General features: G+C 46.2%; 1 protein-coding gene across 1 annotated transcript in view; it reads left to right on the top strand.

Moving 5' to 3' along the window:
- DGKQ (diacylglycerol kinase theta) overlaps positions 1-13,463 on the top strand; it is a 513,416-nt gene that overhangs the window by 193,224 nt on the left and 306,729 nt on the right. Inside the window, exon 8 of the mRNA XM_029602759.1 lies at positions 10,729-10,829. Within this exon, the coding sequence (XP_029458619.1) occupies positions 10,729-10,829 (101 nt within the window). The remainder of the gene's footprint in view (positions 1-10,728; positions 10,830-13,463) is intronic.

The raw sequence follows: 13,463 nt of genomic DNA, 5'->3' as shown, positions 1-13,463 counted from the left end.
TGAGTGGGCAGGGAATCCGAGAAAATCAAAATGTCGTCAAGGTACACGACCACACACCGATACAAGAGGTCGCGGAGAATCTCGTTCATGGTGTTCTGAAACACAAGTTGAGGCAAGGGAGGCTCCGATGCTATCCGCTCCCTCACTCTTCTTTTGCGAGCGGAGTGCGGCTTTCGCAAGATTTTTTCTCAAGCTGACAATAAGGCACACACAAACGTCTTAGACCACATGTTATGCTCAGGCTTGTGAACCCTTGGGCTGACGGGAGGATGGTATACCTTAGGAGGTGGATCCTTAGGGTCTCCCGTCGGGTGGCGAGGCGAGACAGAAGATGTGACCGGCTGACCCTCGGCGAAACCCAAAAACCGTTGGAGTGCCTTCAGTCCGGACGGTTGCGGCCATTCTCGAATGGCTTTTAGTTTCTGGGGGTCCATACGGAATCCCTCACTGGAGACTATATATCCCAGGAAGGGAAGGGACTCCTGCTCAAAAAGGCACTTTTCTAGTTTCACATACAGTCTGTTCTCTCTTAGACGTTGTAGTGCCTGGACGACGTGCTGACGGTGAGTGGGCAGGGAATCCGAGAAAATCAAAATGTCGTCAAGGTACACGACCACACACCGATACAAGAGGTCGCGGAGAATCTCGTTCATGGTGTTCTGAAACACAAGTTGAGGCAAGGGAGGCTCCGATGCTATCCGCTCCCTCGCTCTTCTTTTGCGAGCGGAGTGCGGCTTTCGCAAGATTTTTTCTCAAGCTGAAAATAAGGCGCACACAAACGTCTTAGACCACATGTTATGCTCAGGCTTGTGAACCCTTGGGCTGACGGGAGGATGGTATACCTTAGGAGGTGGATCCTTAGGGTCTCCCGTCGGGTGGCGAGGCGAGACAGAAGATGTGACCGGCTGACCCTCGGCGAAACCCAAAAACCGTTGGAGTGCCTTCAGTCCGGACGGTTGCGGCCATTCTCGAATGGCTTTTAGTTTCTGGGGGTCCATACGGAATCCCTCACTGGAGACTATATATCCCAGGAAGGGAAGGGACTCCTGCTCAAAAAGACACTTTTCTAGTTTCGCATACAGTCTGTTCTCTCTTAGACGTTGTAGTGCCTGGACGACGTGCTGACGGTGAGTGGGCAGGGAATCCGAGAAAATCAAAATGTCGTCAAGGTACATGACCACACACCGATACAAGAGGTCGCAGAGAATCTCGTTCATGGTGTTCTGAAACACCACTGGAGCATTACAGAACCTGAACGGCATCACTAGGTACTCATAGTGGCCGTCTCGGGTGTTGAAGGCCGTTTTCCATTTGTCTCCCTCCTTGATGCGAATCAGATTATAGGCCCCTCGGAGATCTAACTTGGTGAAGACCCTCGCACCTTGAAGACAATCGAAGAGCTCGGAGATGGGGGGCAAGGGGTAATGGTCCTTGACAGTTATAGCATTCAGGCCCTGGTAGTCGATGCAAGGGCGAAGGGTTTCATCCTTCTTCGCAATGAAGAAGATCCTAGCCCCCGCTGGGGACTTTTACTTGCGAATGAAGCCCCTTTCCAGATTCTCTTGGATGTATTGAGTCATGGATTGTGTCTCCGCAGGCAAAAGGGCATAGGTATGCCCCAGAGGAGGCTCATTGCCAGGGAGGAGGTTGATGGCACAGTCAAATGGCCTGTGCATGGAGAAGACATCCGCGTACAAGGCATAGGGGGCCGGCAGGCCCTGAAAACTGGTGAGGACGGTGGAGCATGAGACTCGAGTCACGGATTGGAGGCAATTGTCGTGACAATTCGGCCCCCAGTGGGATAATTGCAAGGTCTTCCAGTCGAACTGGAGACCGTGTTCCTGGAGCCAGGGAAGGCCCAGGACGACAGGGTGTATGGAATGCTCCAAGATATGGAAGGGTATCCGCTCACGATGAAGGAGTCCAACCCTCAACTGGACGGGTTTTGTGATGTGTGTCAAACGTCCCGGGAGGGGTTTACCTTGGATCGATGAGATGACCAATGGAGCTGGAACACAGACCTGTGGAATCTTCAAATGCTCCACCAGACTCTTCATAATGAAATTGCCACCGGCACCGGAGTCTACCAGAGCTAACGTGTGGAACTCACCGTCCGCAGATGTTTAATTTAATTTAATTTAATTTAAAATCTTTTCTATACCGTCGTTAAGCGGCGCCATCACAACGGTTTACAATATGGCACAAAAACTATGTGTTAGATCCAGTGTCTGGAATTCTAAACTCTTAAACAGGTGCCGTTAATTTACTGTAACATAGTTTCACAAAAAAATATAATGTGGTGAGTGTTATAAGTCATGTCCAGTTTCTTTTTAATCTGTTATGATATATCGTACGCCTTTATTTTGGTTCTTTGTTGTTTGAAAAGAAAGAATAGTTTTAGGATAAAGTAATGAGAGGCACACACTTAAAGGGACAGGTGTGTGAGGCTTACTACAACCAAAATTTCCCTGTTTTTTCTGCTCTCAGTTATCTTTGTGGTATGCTTGCTTAAATAGCCATGTTTTTAAACTTTTTTTTAAAGGTTTTGATGTTACTTTGTAGTCTGATTTCTAAAGGCATATTGTTCCATATTGTGGGTCCTGCTAGGGATAGGGCCCTATCCCTTACCTGTGTTAGTCTGGCCGTCTTTACTGAGGGAATAGTTAGCAGTGCTTTGTTTGCTGATCTCAAATTTCTGTGGGGGGTATGAACACGTAGGGCTGTGTTCAGCCACTCCGCTTTTTCGTCGTGTATTAATTTATGTATGGTGCATAACGTCTTGAATTGTATTCTTTGTTCAACGGGTAACCAGTGTAGTTCTATTAATGTTTCGGTGATATGGTCTCTCTTGCTTTTTCCTGTTAAAATTCTTGCCGCTGAGTTCTGGAGTATCTGTAGTGGTCTTTATTGTGGTGTAAGGTAGGCCCAGTAGTAGAGCATTACAGTAGTCAGTACTGGCAAAGATTAAGGCTTGTAGTACTGATCGGAAGTTGGTGGGTGTTAGTAGTGGTTTTAGTCTTCTCAGAGTCATGAGTTTTGCATATCCTTCTCTTACTTTTAGCGATACATGTTGTTTCATACTTAATTCTGGATCTATTATCACTCCCAGGTTTCGTACTTTCTCTGCTAGTTGTATTTTTTGGTTGTTTTTTAATGTAATTGGGTTCTGAGTTATCGTTAAGTTTTTTCGTTCTAGATGTAAGAATTCGGTTTTCTCTATGTTGATCACTAGTTCCATTTGGTTTAGAAGTTGTTTTATTATATCTAGGTACATGTTTGCTAAGTTTAATGTTTTTTCAATTGTGTCGTCGATTGGGAGTATTAACTGAATGTCATCTGCGTAGATATAGTGTGATATTCCGAGGCCTGCCAGTAGGTGACATAAAGGCAGCATATATATGTTGAACAGTGTGGCAGATAGGGCAGATCCCTGTGGAACTCCTGTTACAAGGTTTATTTTCTCTGACATAACTTCTTTGATTTGTACTTGGAAGTATCTTTTATTTAGGTAAGATTTGAACCACTTGATTGTTGTTTTACTTAGTCCTATTTCTTCTAATCTATTTATCAATATATTATGGTTTACTGTGTCAAATGCTGCTGATAGGTCAAGCATTACTAAGATGTATTGTTTACCGTTGTCAAATCCTCTCATGATGTTGTCTGTTAGTGCGAGTAGTAGTGTTTCTGTGCTGAAATTTTTGCGGAAGCCGTGTTGTGAAGGGTACAGTATGTTATTGTTCTCTAAGTGTTCTCGCCACTGGTAGGGTTAGTGGAGGTGCAGGTGAGGTTAGGCCCAGGAAGAGACCTCCTTCAGGTCCTAGGCCCGGGAGTTTCCTGGTCGCGCCAGGCATGTGGCTATTTGATGGCTCGCCGCAGTAAAAACAGAGTCCTTCCTTCATTTGCCGCCGGCGCTCTTGCGTGGAAAGTCTCCCACGGCCCAATTCCATGGGCTCTTTGGCCGGTGTTCGGGAGGCTCCCGATCCACCCTTGGGAGAAGGCGAGCGTCGAGGATGCCTCGAAGGAGTTGCGGCTTTCAGTGCCATCTGGGCCTCTTGGCGGCGCTCTTGGTGGCGCCGATCTATACGCCCTGCCAGGTCAATAAGGGCGTTCAAGGACCTAGGTAGTTCCCGGCCCGTGAGCTCGTCCTTGATTCTGGGGCTAAGCCCCTGAAGGAAGATGGTTCGTAGGCAATCGGGGCCCCAGCCGAGCTCTGAAGAAAGGGTCCGGAAATCAATGGCGAATTCGGCCAATGTCCTTGAACCTTGGCGTAGTTGAAGCAGTTTGGGCCCGGCAGAAACCTCCTGCGTGGGATCACCGAAGCTCATCCGGAAGAGCTCCCAGAACTCCCTCAAATTGCTCAGAACGGGATCATCCCGTTCCCACAGGGGGGAAGCCCACTCTAGGGCCTTCCCTTCGAGGAGAGAGAGAATGAAGATGGTCTTGGTAGCGTCGTTGGAAAAAAGGGCTGACTGCAGGCGGAAGTGCATGTTGCACTGGTTAATGAAACCCCTGCAGGCCCGGGGTTCCCCAGAGAAACGTGACGGTGTAGGCAGGTGGATTACCGAACGGCCCCCGGAAGCCACAGGCGGGGATGGCAGAGTGGGGTTCATGGGCCCTAATGCTTCGAAGCGTTGGTTCAGGCCCTCCACTGCAGAGACAAGGGCATCCAGGGTCTTTTGCTGGTCCATCAGATGCTGGGCCATTCCCGGAATGGCCTGGTGGGCAGATGCCTCTGCCGGGTTCATGGACTTGGCAATCTGTATGCTCAGGCTTGTGAACCCTTGGGCCAACGGGAGGATGGTATACCTTAGGAGGTGGATCCTTAGGGTCTCCCATCGGGTGGCGAGGCGAGACAGAAGATGTGACCAGCTGACCCTCGGCACTGGAGACTGAGGCAACTGTGGTGAAGGCGAAGAGTCGAGACGTCGAAGGAGCCAACTGGGTCTTCGCCACTGGAAGCCCGCGGCCCCCCCGGGAGGAGCCCGTAGGGACCCGGGCCGCTGGGACTTAGGTGGACCTTTGAGAGGTCAAGGAGAGTGAGGACGGTGCAAGGGCTAACTGGAGCTTCACCCCTGGAAGCCCACGGTCCCCCCCCGGGAGGAGCCCGTAGGGATCCGGGCCGCTGGGACTTAGGTGGGCCCTTGGAGACGATGTCCAGAAGAAGTCCAAGGTCAAGTGCCAGAGGGTCCGAGGTCACACACCAAGGGATTGCCGCTTGCCAGTCCGAAGTCACACACCAGGAATCACCGCTTGCCAATCCGAAGTCAGGAACCAAGGAATCAATTAGACGAGACAGGAACCAGGAAGCAAGGATCCGAAGCACAGGAAGACTCACCGAAGCAAGCAGACCTGACCAACCACGGAAGTTGCCAAGTCAAGGAATGAGCAGAGGAAGCCTCCTTTTATACTTCCTCTGATCCGGTGTATGGAAAACAGCTGTGGGTAATTAAAGGGGTGAAGTCCCTTTAAATCTAGAAAGGGAGGCGTGGCCTCGCGCCTAAGATGGCGGCAGCCATCTTGGATTTCGGCCACGGAGGAAAGGCTGCCCGACGCCGCGAGGGAGGAGCAGGGATGGCTCCCAGCCTGGTGTCCACTGCAGAGGGCCTCACCGACGCACGGGACTGGCGGGCATTGGGCCACTGGCGTCTCCCCCGAAGTTGCCGCGCCGGGTCGTGGGTCAGGTAGGGGAACCGTGGCTGCGGCTGTCCGCAACCGCGGAACACAACACCACAATACTTGCTTGAATCCAGTAGGAGGCTTCAAGGAGTTAAAAGAGGAGAGAAGAAGTTCCACTCAAGGAGAAAGTCAAATAAAAAAAACCCTCCTTTTAAACTAATTTGGCAAAAATGTAGAAGAATTACAATGTTACAATATTACTACTGAAGTTGTAACAAAGCCATGCATCCCTTCGGCGCACGCGGCTTCGGCGATGCGCCACAAATGGGCAGGTTTTATAGTTACTGGGCGTCGCTTTCCACTGACGTCACAGAGGAGGTTCCCAGATGTACCTGCCGTCGGGGCCATTGAGATCCAACACATCCCAGTTAATGCCTCCTGAATCTCTCTCACCACACTTCTCAGCTTTCTTTCTCCTTTCCACCTCAGAAAGTCAGTGCAAATGGGCAGGTTTAGTAGTCCCTGGGTGTTGCTTTCCACTTACATCACAGAGGAGGTTCCCGGATGTACCCGCCATCAGGGCCGTCAAGATCCAACGCACCCCCGTTAATGCCTCCGGAACCTCTCTCACCACACTTCTCAGGTTTCTTTCTCCTTTCTACCTCCAAAACCCCCAAAGTTTAAGGCTTCAGGTAGAGAGGAAACTGTGTGGGCCTGGTTACAAGAACAGCCAGGAAGTGGTAAGTTTGTACTGGCTAACAGGAGAAGCCCAGCTGGAGGTAGCTAGGTCTTAAAATTGATTTAGTTATTGCTGGTTATGTAGGCCTTTTTTTTTTTTTTTACTAATTTTTGCTGTGAAAAAAGAAAAGAGGGAGGGAACACTGGTGCAGCAGGGCTGTGCTGAACAGGGTGTGGCCCAGGAAAAGCTGCCAGAGTGGGCTGTGAGTGCAGTGAACGGAAGCAGGGCTGGTTCCCTCTTCCAGCAAGCAAGCCATTCTGCAGGGAAGGTGTGCAGCATCAGAATGCAGCAATTTGAGAGCATGACTGAAGGAAGCTGGCAAACACTGATCCAGAAACTCCAGGAGGGAGATAGGAAGTTACAGGAGAGCCTTGCAAGGAGTCAACAGGCCTGGGCTGAGCAAAAGCAGAATCAGGAAGCACACTGGGACGTGGACAACTTCTATTTGGAGTGGAGCCTTGTGGCCTTGTCAAGAAGTGGCAACATAGAGTGGCCAGCAGGCTGCAACACCAATTGGCCAGAGGATGGCGCTACAGGTGGTTCTGAGGAAGACCCTATAGTGTGCCCAAACACCAGTCTGGAGACTGCTCCTGTGAGAAGCCCCAAGAAAGGGGGTGGTGAAGAACCCTGAGAGAGGGGTCACAGAGAGCTCTGGAGAGGGCAACACGGTGGGTGTTACTGCAGAGACTCAAGTGAGTGAGTCTCCAGGGAGCCAGCGAGTGGCATAGGTGGGTGGCTAGAGTGTACAGAGGAAGAAACTGCGGAGAGCACAGGGGGATGCACTGCAGAGTGTACAGTGGAGGAAGAGTCCACGGAGAGTCCAGAGGATGTCACTGTGGAGACTCCAGCAACTGAGGATACAGAGGAGCCAAACAGGGTCTCTACATCAGAGATACCAGTTGCCAGGATGTGGGTACAGCTGATTATAGAGCAACAAGCACTTGTTCTCCATTCGGTCCATAAAGCTCCATCGGGGTGGAATTAGAACCCAGAGTCAGTAAAGGACTCAAAGGACTGTAGATGTACACTGCGTGAACGGAACACTGGGTGATGGTCGTGACGCTGTCGAGAGTAATCCTAAGAGATGGGGGTCCCTGTTCTCAAGAGTAGCTGGTGGGAAGCCAGAGGAAGGGGAATGGGATATTTTGGACTCTGCTGGACAGGATCCAGAAGGGAGAGAGGATACTTGGCTGGATGGGTCCAAGCTGAGGGGAGGGGTATGTGAGAGAGTGCCTCTAGTGTTCCCCTACATTACTTGTGCAGGACCAAGCTAATCACCTGGTCCACTTTAAATCCACTAAGAAGAGTACACTCTATGGGCGGAATCGTGCAGGGCAGATGGAGCTCAGAGAGCATAACCAGAGACTGGAGAATAAGAGCTGGGATCCAGATGGGAATAACCAGACCAGGCCCGGGTCTCCAGGAGGAAGGCAGCTTCTGCATATAACACTGTCCAAACACTGAGCTGAGATAAACCGGGATGGCATAGAGTCCAACAGGATAAACATCCTGCATGAGACTAAATGCACAATCAAATCTTTATGGGTAGAAACCCCTTGTATGCTGGGGAAGACTATAGTGATAGGAGTATACTACCGTCCACCTGGTCAAGATGATGAGACTGAGTTCTTATGGCCTGGATTGGCCACTGTTGGAAACAGGATGCTGAGCTTGATGGACCTTTGGTCTGACCCAGTATGGCATGTTCTTATGTTCTTCTAATTAGGGAAGCTAACCAAATTGGTAGTGCGGTAATAATGGGAGATTTCAATTACCCCAATATTGACTGGGTAAATGTATCATTGGGACTTGCTAGAGAGATAAAGTTCCTGGATGGAATAAATGACAGCTTTATTGAGCAATTGGTTCAGGAACCGACAAGCGAGGGAGCAATTTTAGATCTAATTCTCAGTGGAGCACAGGATTTGGTGAAAGTGGTAATGGTCGTGGGGCCACTTTGCAATGGTGATCATAATATGATCAAATTTGAATTAATGACTGGAAGGGAGACAATAATCAAATCCACGGCTCTTGTGCTAAACTTTCAAAAGGGAAACTTTGATAAAATGAGAAAAATAGAAAAAAACTGAGAGGAGCAGCTACAAAGGTAAAAAGTTTGCAAGAGGTGTGGTCATTGTTAAAAAATACTATCCTAGCAGCATAGTCTAGATGTATTCCACACATTAAGAAAGGTGGAAAGAAGGCAAAACGATCCCTGGCATGGTTAAAAGGAGAGGTGAAAGAAGCTATTTTAGCCAAAAGATCTTCATTCAAAAATTGGAAGAAAGATCCAACAGAAGAAAATAGGATAATGCATAAGCATTGGCAAGTTAAATGTAAGACATTGATAAGACAGGCTAAGAGAGAATTTGAAAAGAAGTTGGCCGTAGAGGCAAAAACTCAAAGAAAAAACGTTTTAAAATATTTCCGAAGCAGAAAGCCTGTGAGGGAGTCAGTTAGACCATTAGATGATCGAGGGTTTTAAGGGGCAATTAGAGAAGATAAGGCCATCGTGGAAAGACTAAATGATTTTTTTGCTTCAGTGTTTACTGAAGAGGATGTTGGGGAGATACCCGTATCAGAGAAGGTTTTCATAGGTAATGATTCAGATGGACTGAACCAAATCACGGTGAACCTAGAAGATGTGGTAGGCCTGATTGATAAACTGAAGAGTAGTAAATCACCTGGACCGGATGGTATACACCCCAGAGTTCTGAAGGAACTCAAAAATGAAATTTCAGACCTATTAGTAAAAATTTGTAACCTATCATTAAAATCATCCATTGTACCTGAAGACTGGAAGGTAGCTAATATAACACCAATATTTAAAAAGGGGTTACATTAGCCTGACTTCAGTGCCAGGAAAATAGTGGAAAGTGGTCTAAATATCAAAACCACAGAACATATAGAAAGACATGGTTTAATGAAACAAAGTCAGCGTGGCTTTACCCAAGGCAAGTCTTGCCTCACAAATCTGCTTCATTTTTTTGAAGGAGTTAAAAAACATGTAGATAAAGGTGAATCGGTAGATGTAGTATATTTGGATTTTCAGAAGGCGTTTGACAAAGTTCCTCATGAGAGGCTTCTAGGAAAAGTAAAAAATCATGGGATAGGTGGCGATGTCCTTTATGGATTACAAACTTGCTAAAAGACAGGAAACATGGAGTAGGATTATATGGACAATTTTCTCAGTGGAAGGGAGTGGGCAGTGGAGTGCCTCAGGTATCTGTATTGGGACCCGTACTTTCCAATATATTTATAAATGATCTGGAAAAAAATACAAGTGAGGTAATCAAATTTGCAGATGATACAAAATTGTTCAGAGTAGTTAAATCACAAGCAGATTGTGATAAATTGCTGGAAGACCTTCTGAGACTGGAAAATTGGGCATCCAAATGGCAGATGAAATTTAATGTGGATAATTGCAAGGTGATGCATATAGAGAAAAATAACCCATGCTATAGTTACACAATGTTAGGTTCCTTATTAGGAGATACCACCCAAGAAAGAGATCTAGGTGTCATAATGGATAACACATTGAAATCATCGGCTCAGTGTGCTGTGGCAGTCAAAAAAGCAAACAGAATGTTGGGAATTATTAGAAAGGGAATGGTGAATAAAACAGAAAATGTCATAATGTCTCTGTAGCGCTCCATGGTGAGACCGCACCTTGAATACTGTGTACAATTCTGGTTGCCGCATCTCAAAGATATAGTTGCGATGGAGAAGGTACAGAGAAGGGTGACTAAAATGATTAATTGAATGGAACAGCTCCCCTTTGAGTAAAGACCAAAGAGGTTAGGACTTTTCAGCTTGGGGAAGAGATGGCTGAGGGGGGGGATATGATAGAGTTGTTTAAAATCATGAGAGGTCTAGAACAGGTTAATGTGAATCAATTATTTACTTTTTTGGATAATAGAAAGACTAGGGGGCACTCCATGAAGTTAGCATGTGGCACATTTAAAATTAATCAGAGAAAGTTCTGTTTCACTCAACACACAATTAAATTCTGGAATTTGATGCCAGAGGATGTGGTTAGTGCAGTTAGTGTAGCTGTGTTTAAAAAAGGATTGGATAAGTTATTGGAGGAGAAGTCCATTACCTGCTATTAATTAAGTTGACTTAGGAAAAAATAGCCACTGCTATTACTAGAAACAGTAGCATGGAATAGAAGTCCAGCAAGCGGTAGGGTAGATGGCTCCTTCCTGCTCTGTTCTGTTGTCCAGCAAGTGTATTTTGAACTCCTTAATCTATCAGAAATTACATGTTCAATGTTGTTGTACTGAATGTTATTAATTTTTTCTCATTCTTGATTTTGATCAATTTCAGCTTAATTTATAATAAACGTTAACATGTTTTTTTCCTTTTAGGTAAACAAAATTTAAAAATATTTGATGGTGATGACACAGTAAGACGCAGTCAGTTTCGACTCATTTCAGTTCCAAGAATTTCAAAAAACGAAGAAGTTGTGGTAAGCAAACACAGAGAAGTCAATATTCAAAGCCATTTCGCCAGAAAAGTCACAAGTTATTCAGCTAAATGGCAACTTTTGAATATTCCTCTTGCTTATCCAGCTAAAAGTTAGCTAGATAAGTCATTATGTGGCTGATATTTAGCTGAATAAGAAAGGAGTATTTTGAGGAGCGTTCTGAGATGGGGTTGAGTTAGCCGAATAACTAGTCTCTGATATTTGGAGTTAACTGAATAAGTTATTTGGCTAACTTAAGATGTGCTTGAGAGCAGGTCTAAAGTTACCCGGGAATGGGTTCCCAGATGACTTTCGCTTTTACCGGCTATATTCAAAAGAATATAGCCAGTTAAGTGCTATGCTTGTGGGGTTTTAAAAGCAAAACAAAACACGGATCTACTGGAACCATCCCTTCCTTCCCTCACCTGAGCTCCAAATGCTTGACCCTGCTGGGCCGAGCCTGTAGTCTCTCTCCTCCCCAAACTTCCTCCATATAAATATAAAAATAAAGGAACCAGGGCCAGTGCTGGTCTCCCCTCTACCTTCCTCTCTGCCTCCTTCTGGGTCCCATCAAATTTGTAACAAATAGTACCCTTCAGGGCTCCCTTCCACTCCCTCTCCACTCCCCCTCCCCAATCCCAACCCCAAACCAACCCTGATTCTCCCACCCTTCTAAGTACCTTCAGTCAATGCTTTCTTCAGCCTGGACCGTGGTAGCAGCCTACCATGACTTGGCCTGGTGCTTCTGCCATCACTAGGGAGCTACACTGGAAGTTCTACGTTGAACGTCCGGGCTGAAGAAAGGACAGATTGAAGATATTGGATGGGTGGGAGGTTTAGGCTTGCGGTGGGAGTGTGGACGAGGGAGGGAGAGGTTCCCTGGAGAGTACAATTTGTTACAAATTTGATGGAACCTGGGAGTGTGCGGGGATGGGGGAAACACCGTCCCTTTTATTTTTTATATGTGTTACATGGAGGGGATTTGGGGGGGAGGGAGGCGGCATGCTCTGCTGACAGTGCCATGCATTTGGAGCTCGAGTGAGAAGGCGGAGTTGTGAAAGTGCCAGTAGGTCTGCACTCTTCTTTTTTTAAAGCCTGCAGCTCAGTACTTAATTGACTGTATTCTTTTGAATATAGTCAGCTAACTTTAGCGTTATCTGACTAACTATAGCTGGATAACTATATATCTAACTGGCGATGTTCAAAAAATATCCAGTTAGATTTAAAGTTATCTGGCTATGGATATCTTCAATAGGGGATATTCAGTGAAACATTTATCCCACTGAATAACCCAGATAACTTATGTGGCTAACTTTAGCAGGATAGGTTATCCGTTTTCTGGATTTTTGAATATTGGCCTCATACTTTACAAATTATAATTCTTGGCATACAAAGAAGTTTGGTACAACCTTCATAGATTACAGTTTTGACGACATGGTCATTGTATGCATATGTAAGAATGTGTTACACTGATTCATTTGGTACACTGATTCATGATTCACATATGTTCATATGCGATTTTGTAGTTTCGGAAGCTCATGCGCTACAAATATTTTTAACCATGTCTAACCCTCTTTGGTGACATCCCAGAATGCATACTGTTATCCCCAGAGCCCCTCTTAATACAGTCTGCTGGGTGACCAAAGTGCTGGGGTTTACCGAACAGCAAGGGTAAACCTCTGGCGCCCTGGGCTCAGGGCTGGGGAATCCCACATAAGTCTCGCACTGTTTGTGGGGATGCATCCTCCCTTAGATGTCCACGCTTGTCGGCTTCATCGACTCAGAAGAAACAGGCTGGACACTTGAGTGGCGTGTTCCAAAAAAAAATTATTACTGTAACCAAAAATACTTTAAAGTCCAAGTTACAAAACTAAATCCTCAGAAAATCTTCAAAGAAAATCAGTCCAAAATGTCTTTTCTCAGTCCTATCCCACTTAGTCGGTGTCCCTTTTGGTAAATGTTATGGGTTCTTTGGTATGAAAGGGCCTACTGGAAAGTGGAAAGTGTTATAAACATCAAAATCACAGAACATATAGAAAGACATGGTTTAATGGAACAAAGTCAGCATGGCTTTACCCAGGGCAAGTCTTGCCTCACAAATCTGCTTCACTTTTTTGAAGGAGTTAATAAACATGTGGATAAAGGTGAACCGGTAGATGTAGTATACTTGGATTTTCAGAAGGCGTTTGACAAAGTTCCTCATGAGAGGCTTCTAGGAAAAGTAAAAAGTCATGGGATAGGTGGCGATGTCCTTTCGTGGATTGCAAACTGGCTAAAAGACAGGAAACAGAGAGTAGGATTAAATGGGCAATTTTCTCAGTGGAAGGGAGTGGACAGTGGAGTGCCTCAGGGATCTGTGTTGGGACCCTTACTGTTCAATATATTTATAAATGATCTGGAAAGAAATACGACGAGTGAGATAATCAAATTTGCAGATGACACAAAATTGTGCAGAGTAGTTAAATCACAAGCAGATTGTGATAAATTGCAGGAAGACCTTGTGAGACTGGAAAATTGGGCATCCAAATGGCAGATGAAATTTAATGTGGATAAGTGCAAGGTGATGCATATAGGGAAAAATAACCCATGCTATAATTACACGATGTTGGGTTCCATATTAGGTGCTACAACCCAAGA

The sequence above is a fragment of the Rhinatrema bivittatum genome, chromosome 1, assembly GCF_901001135.1.
Source record: "Rhinatrema bivittatum chromosome 1, aRhiBiv1.1, whole genome shotgun sequence".
In the NCBI taxonomy this organism is placed as follows: Eukaryota; Metazoa; Chordata; class Amphibia; order Gymnophiona; family Rhinatrematidae; genus Rhinatrema; species Rhinatrema bivittatum.
Note: the sequence above shows the minus strand (reverse complement) of the source record. Positions and strands in the feature narration are given on the sequence as shown.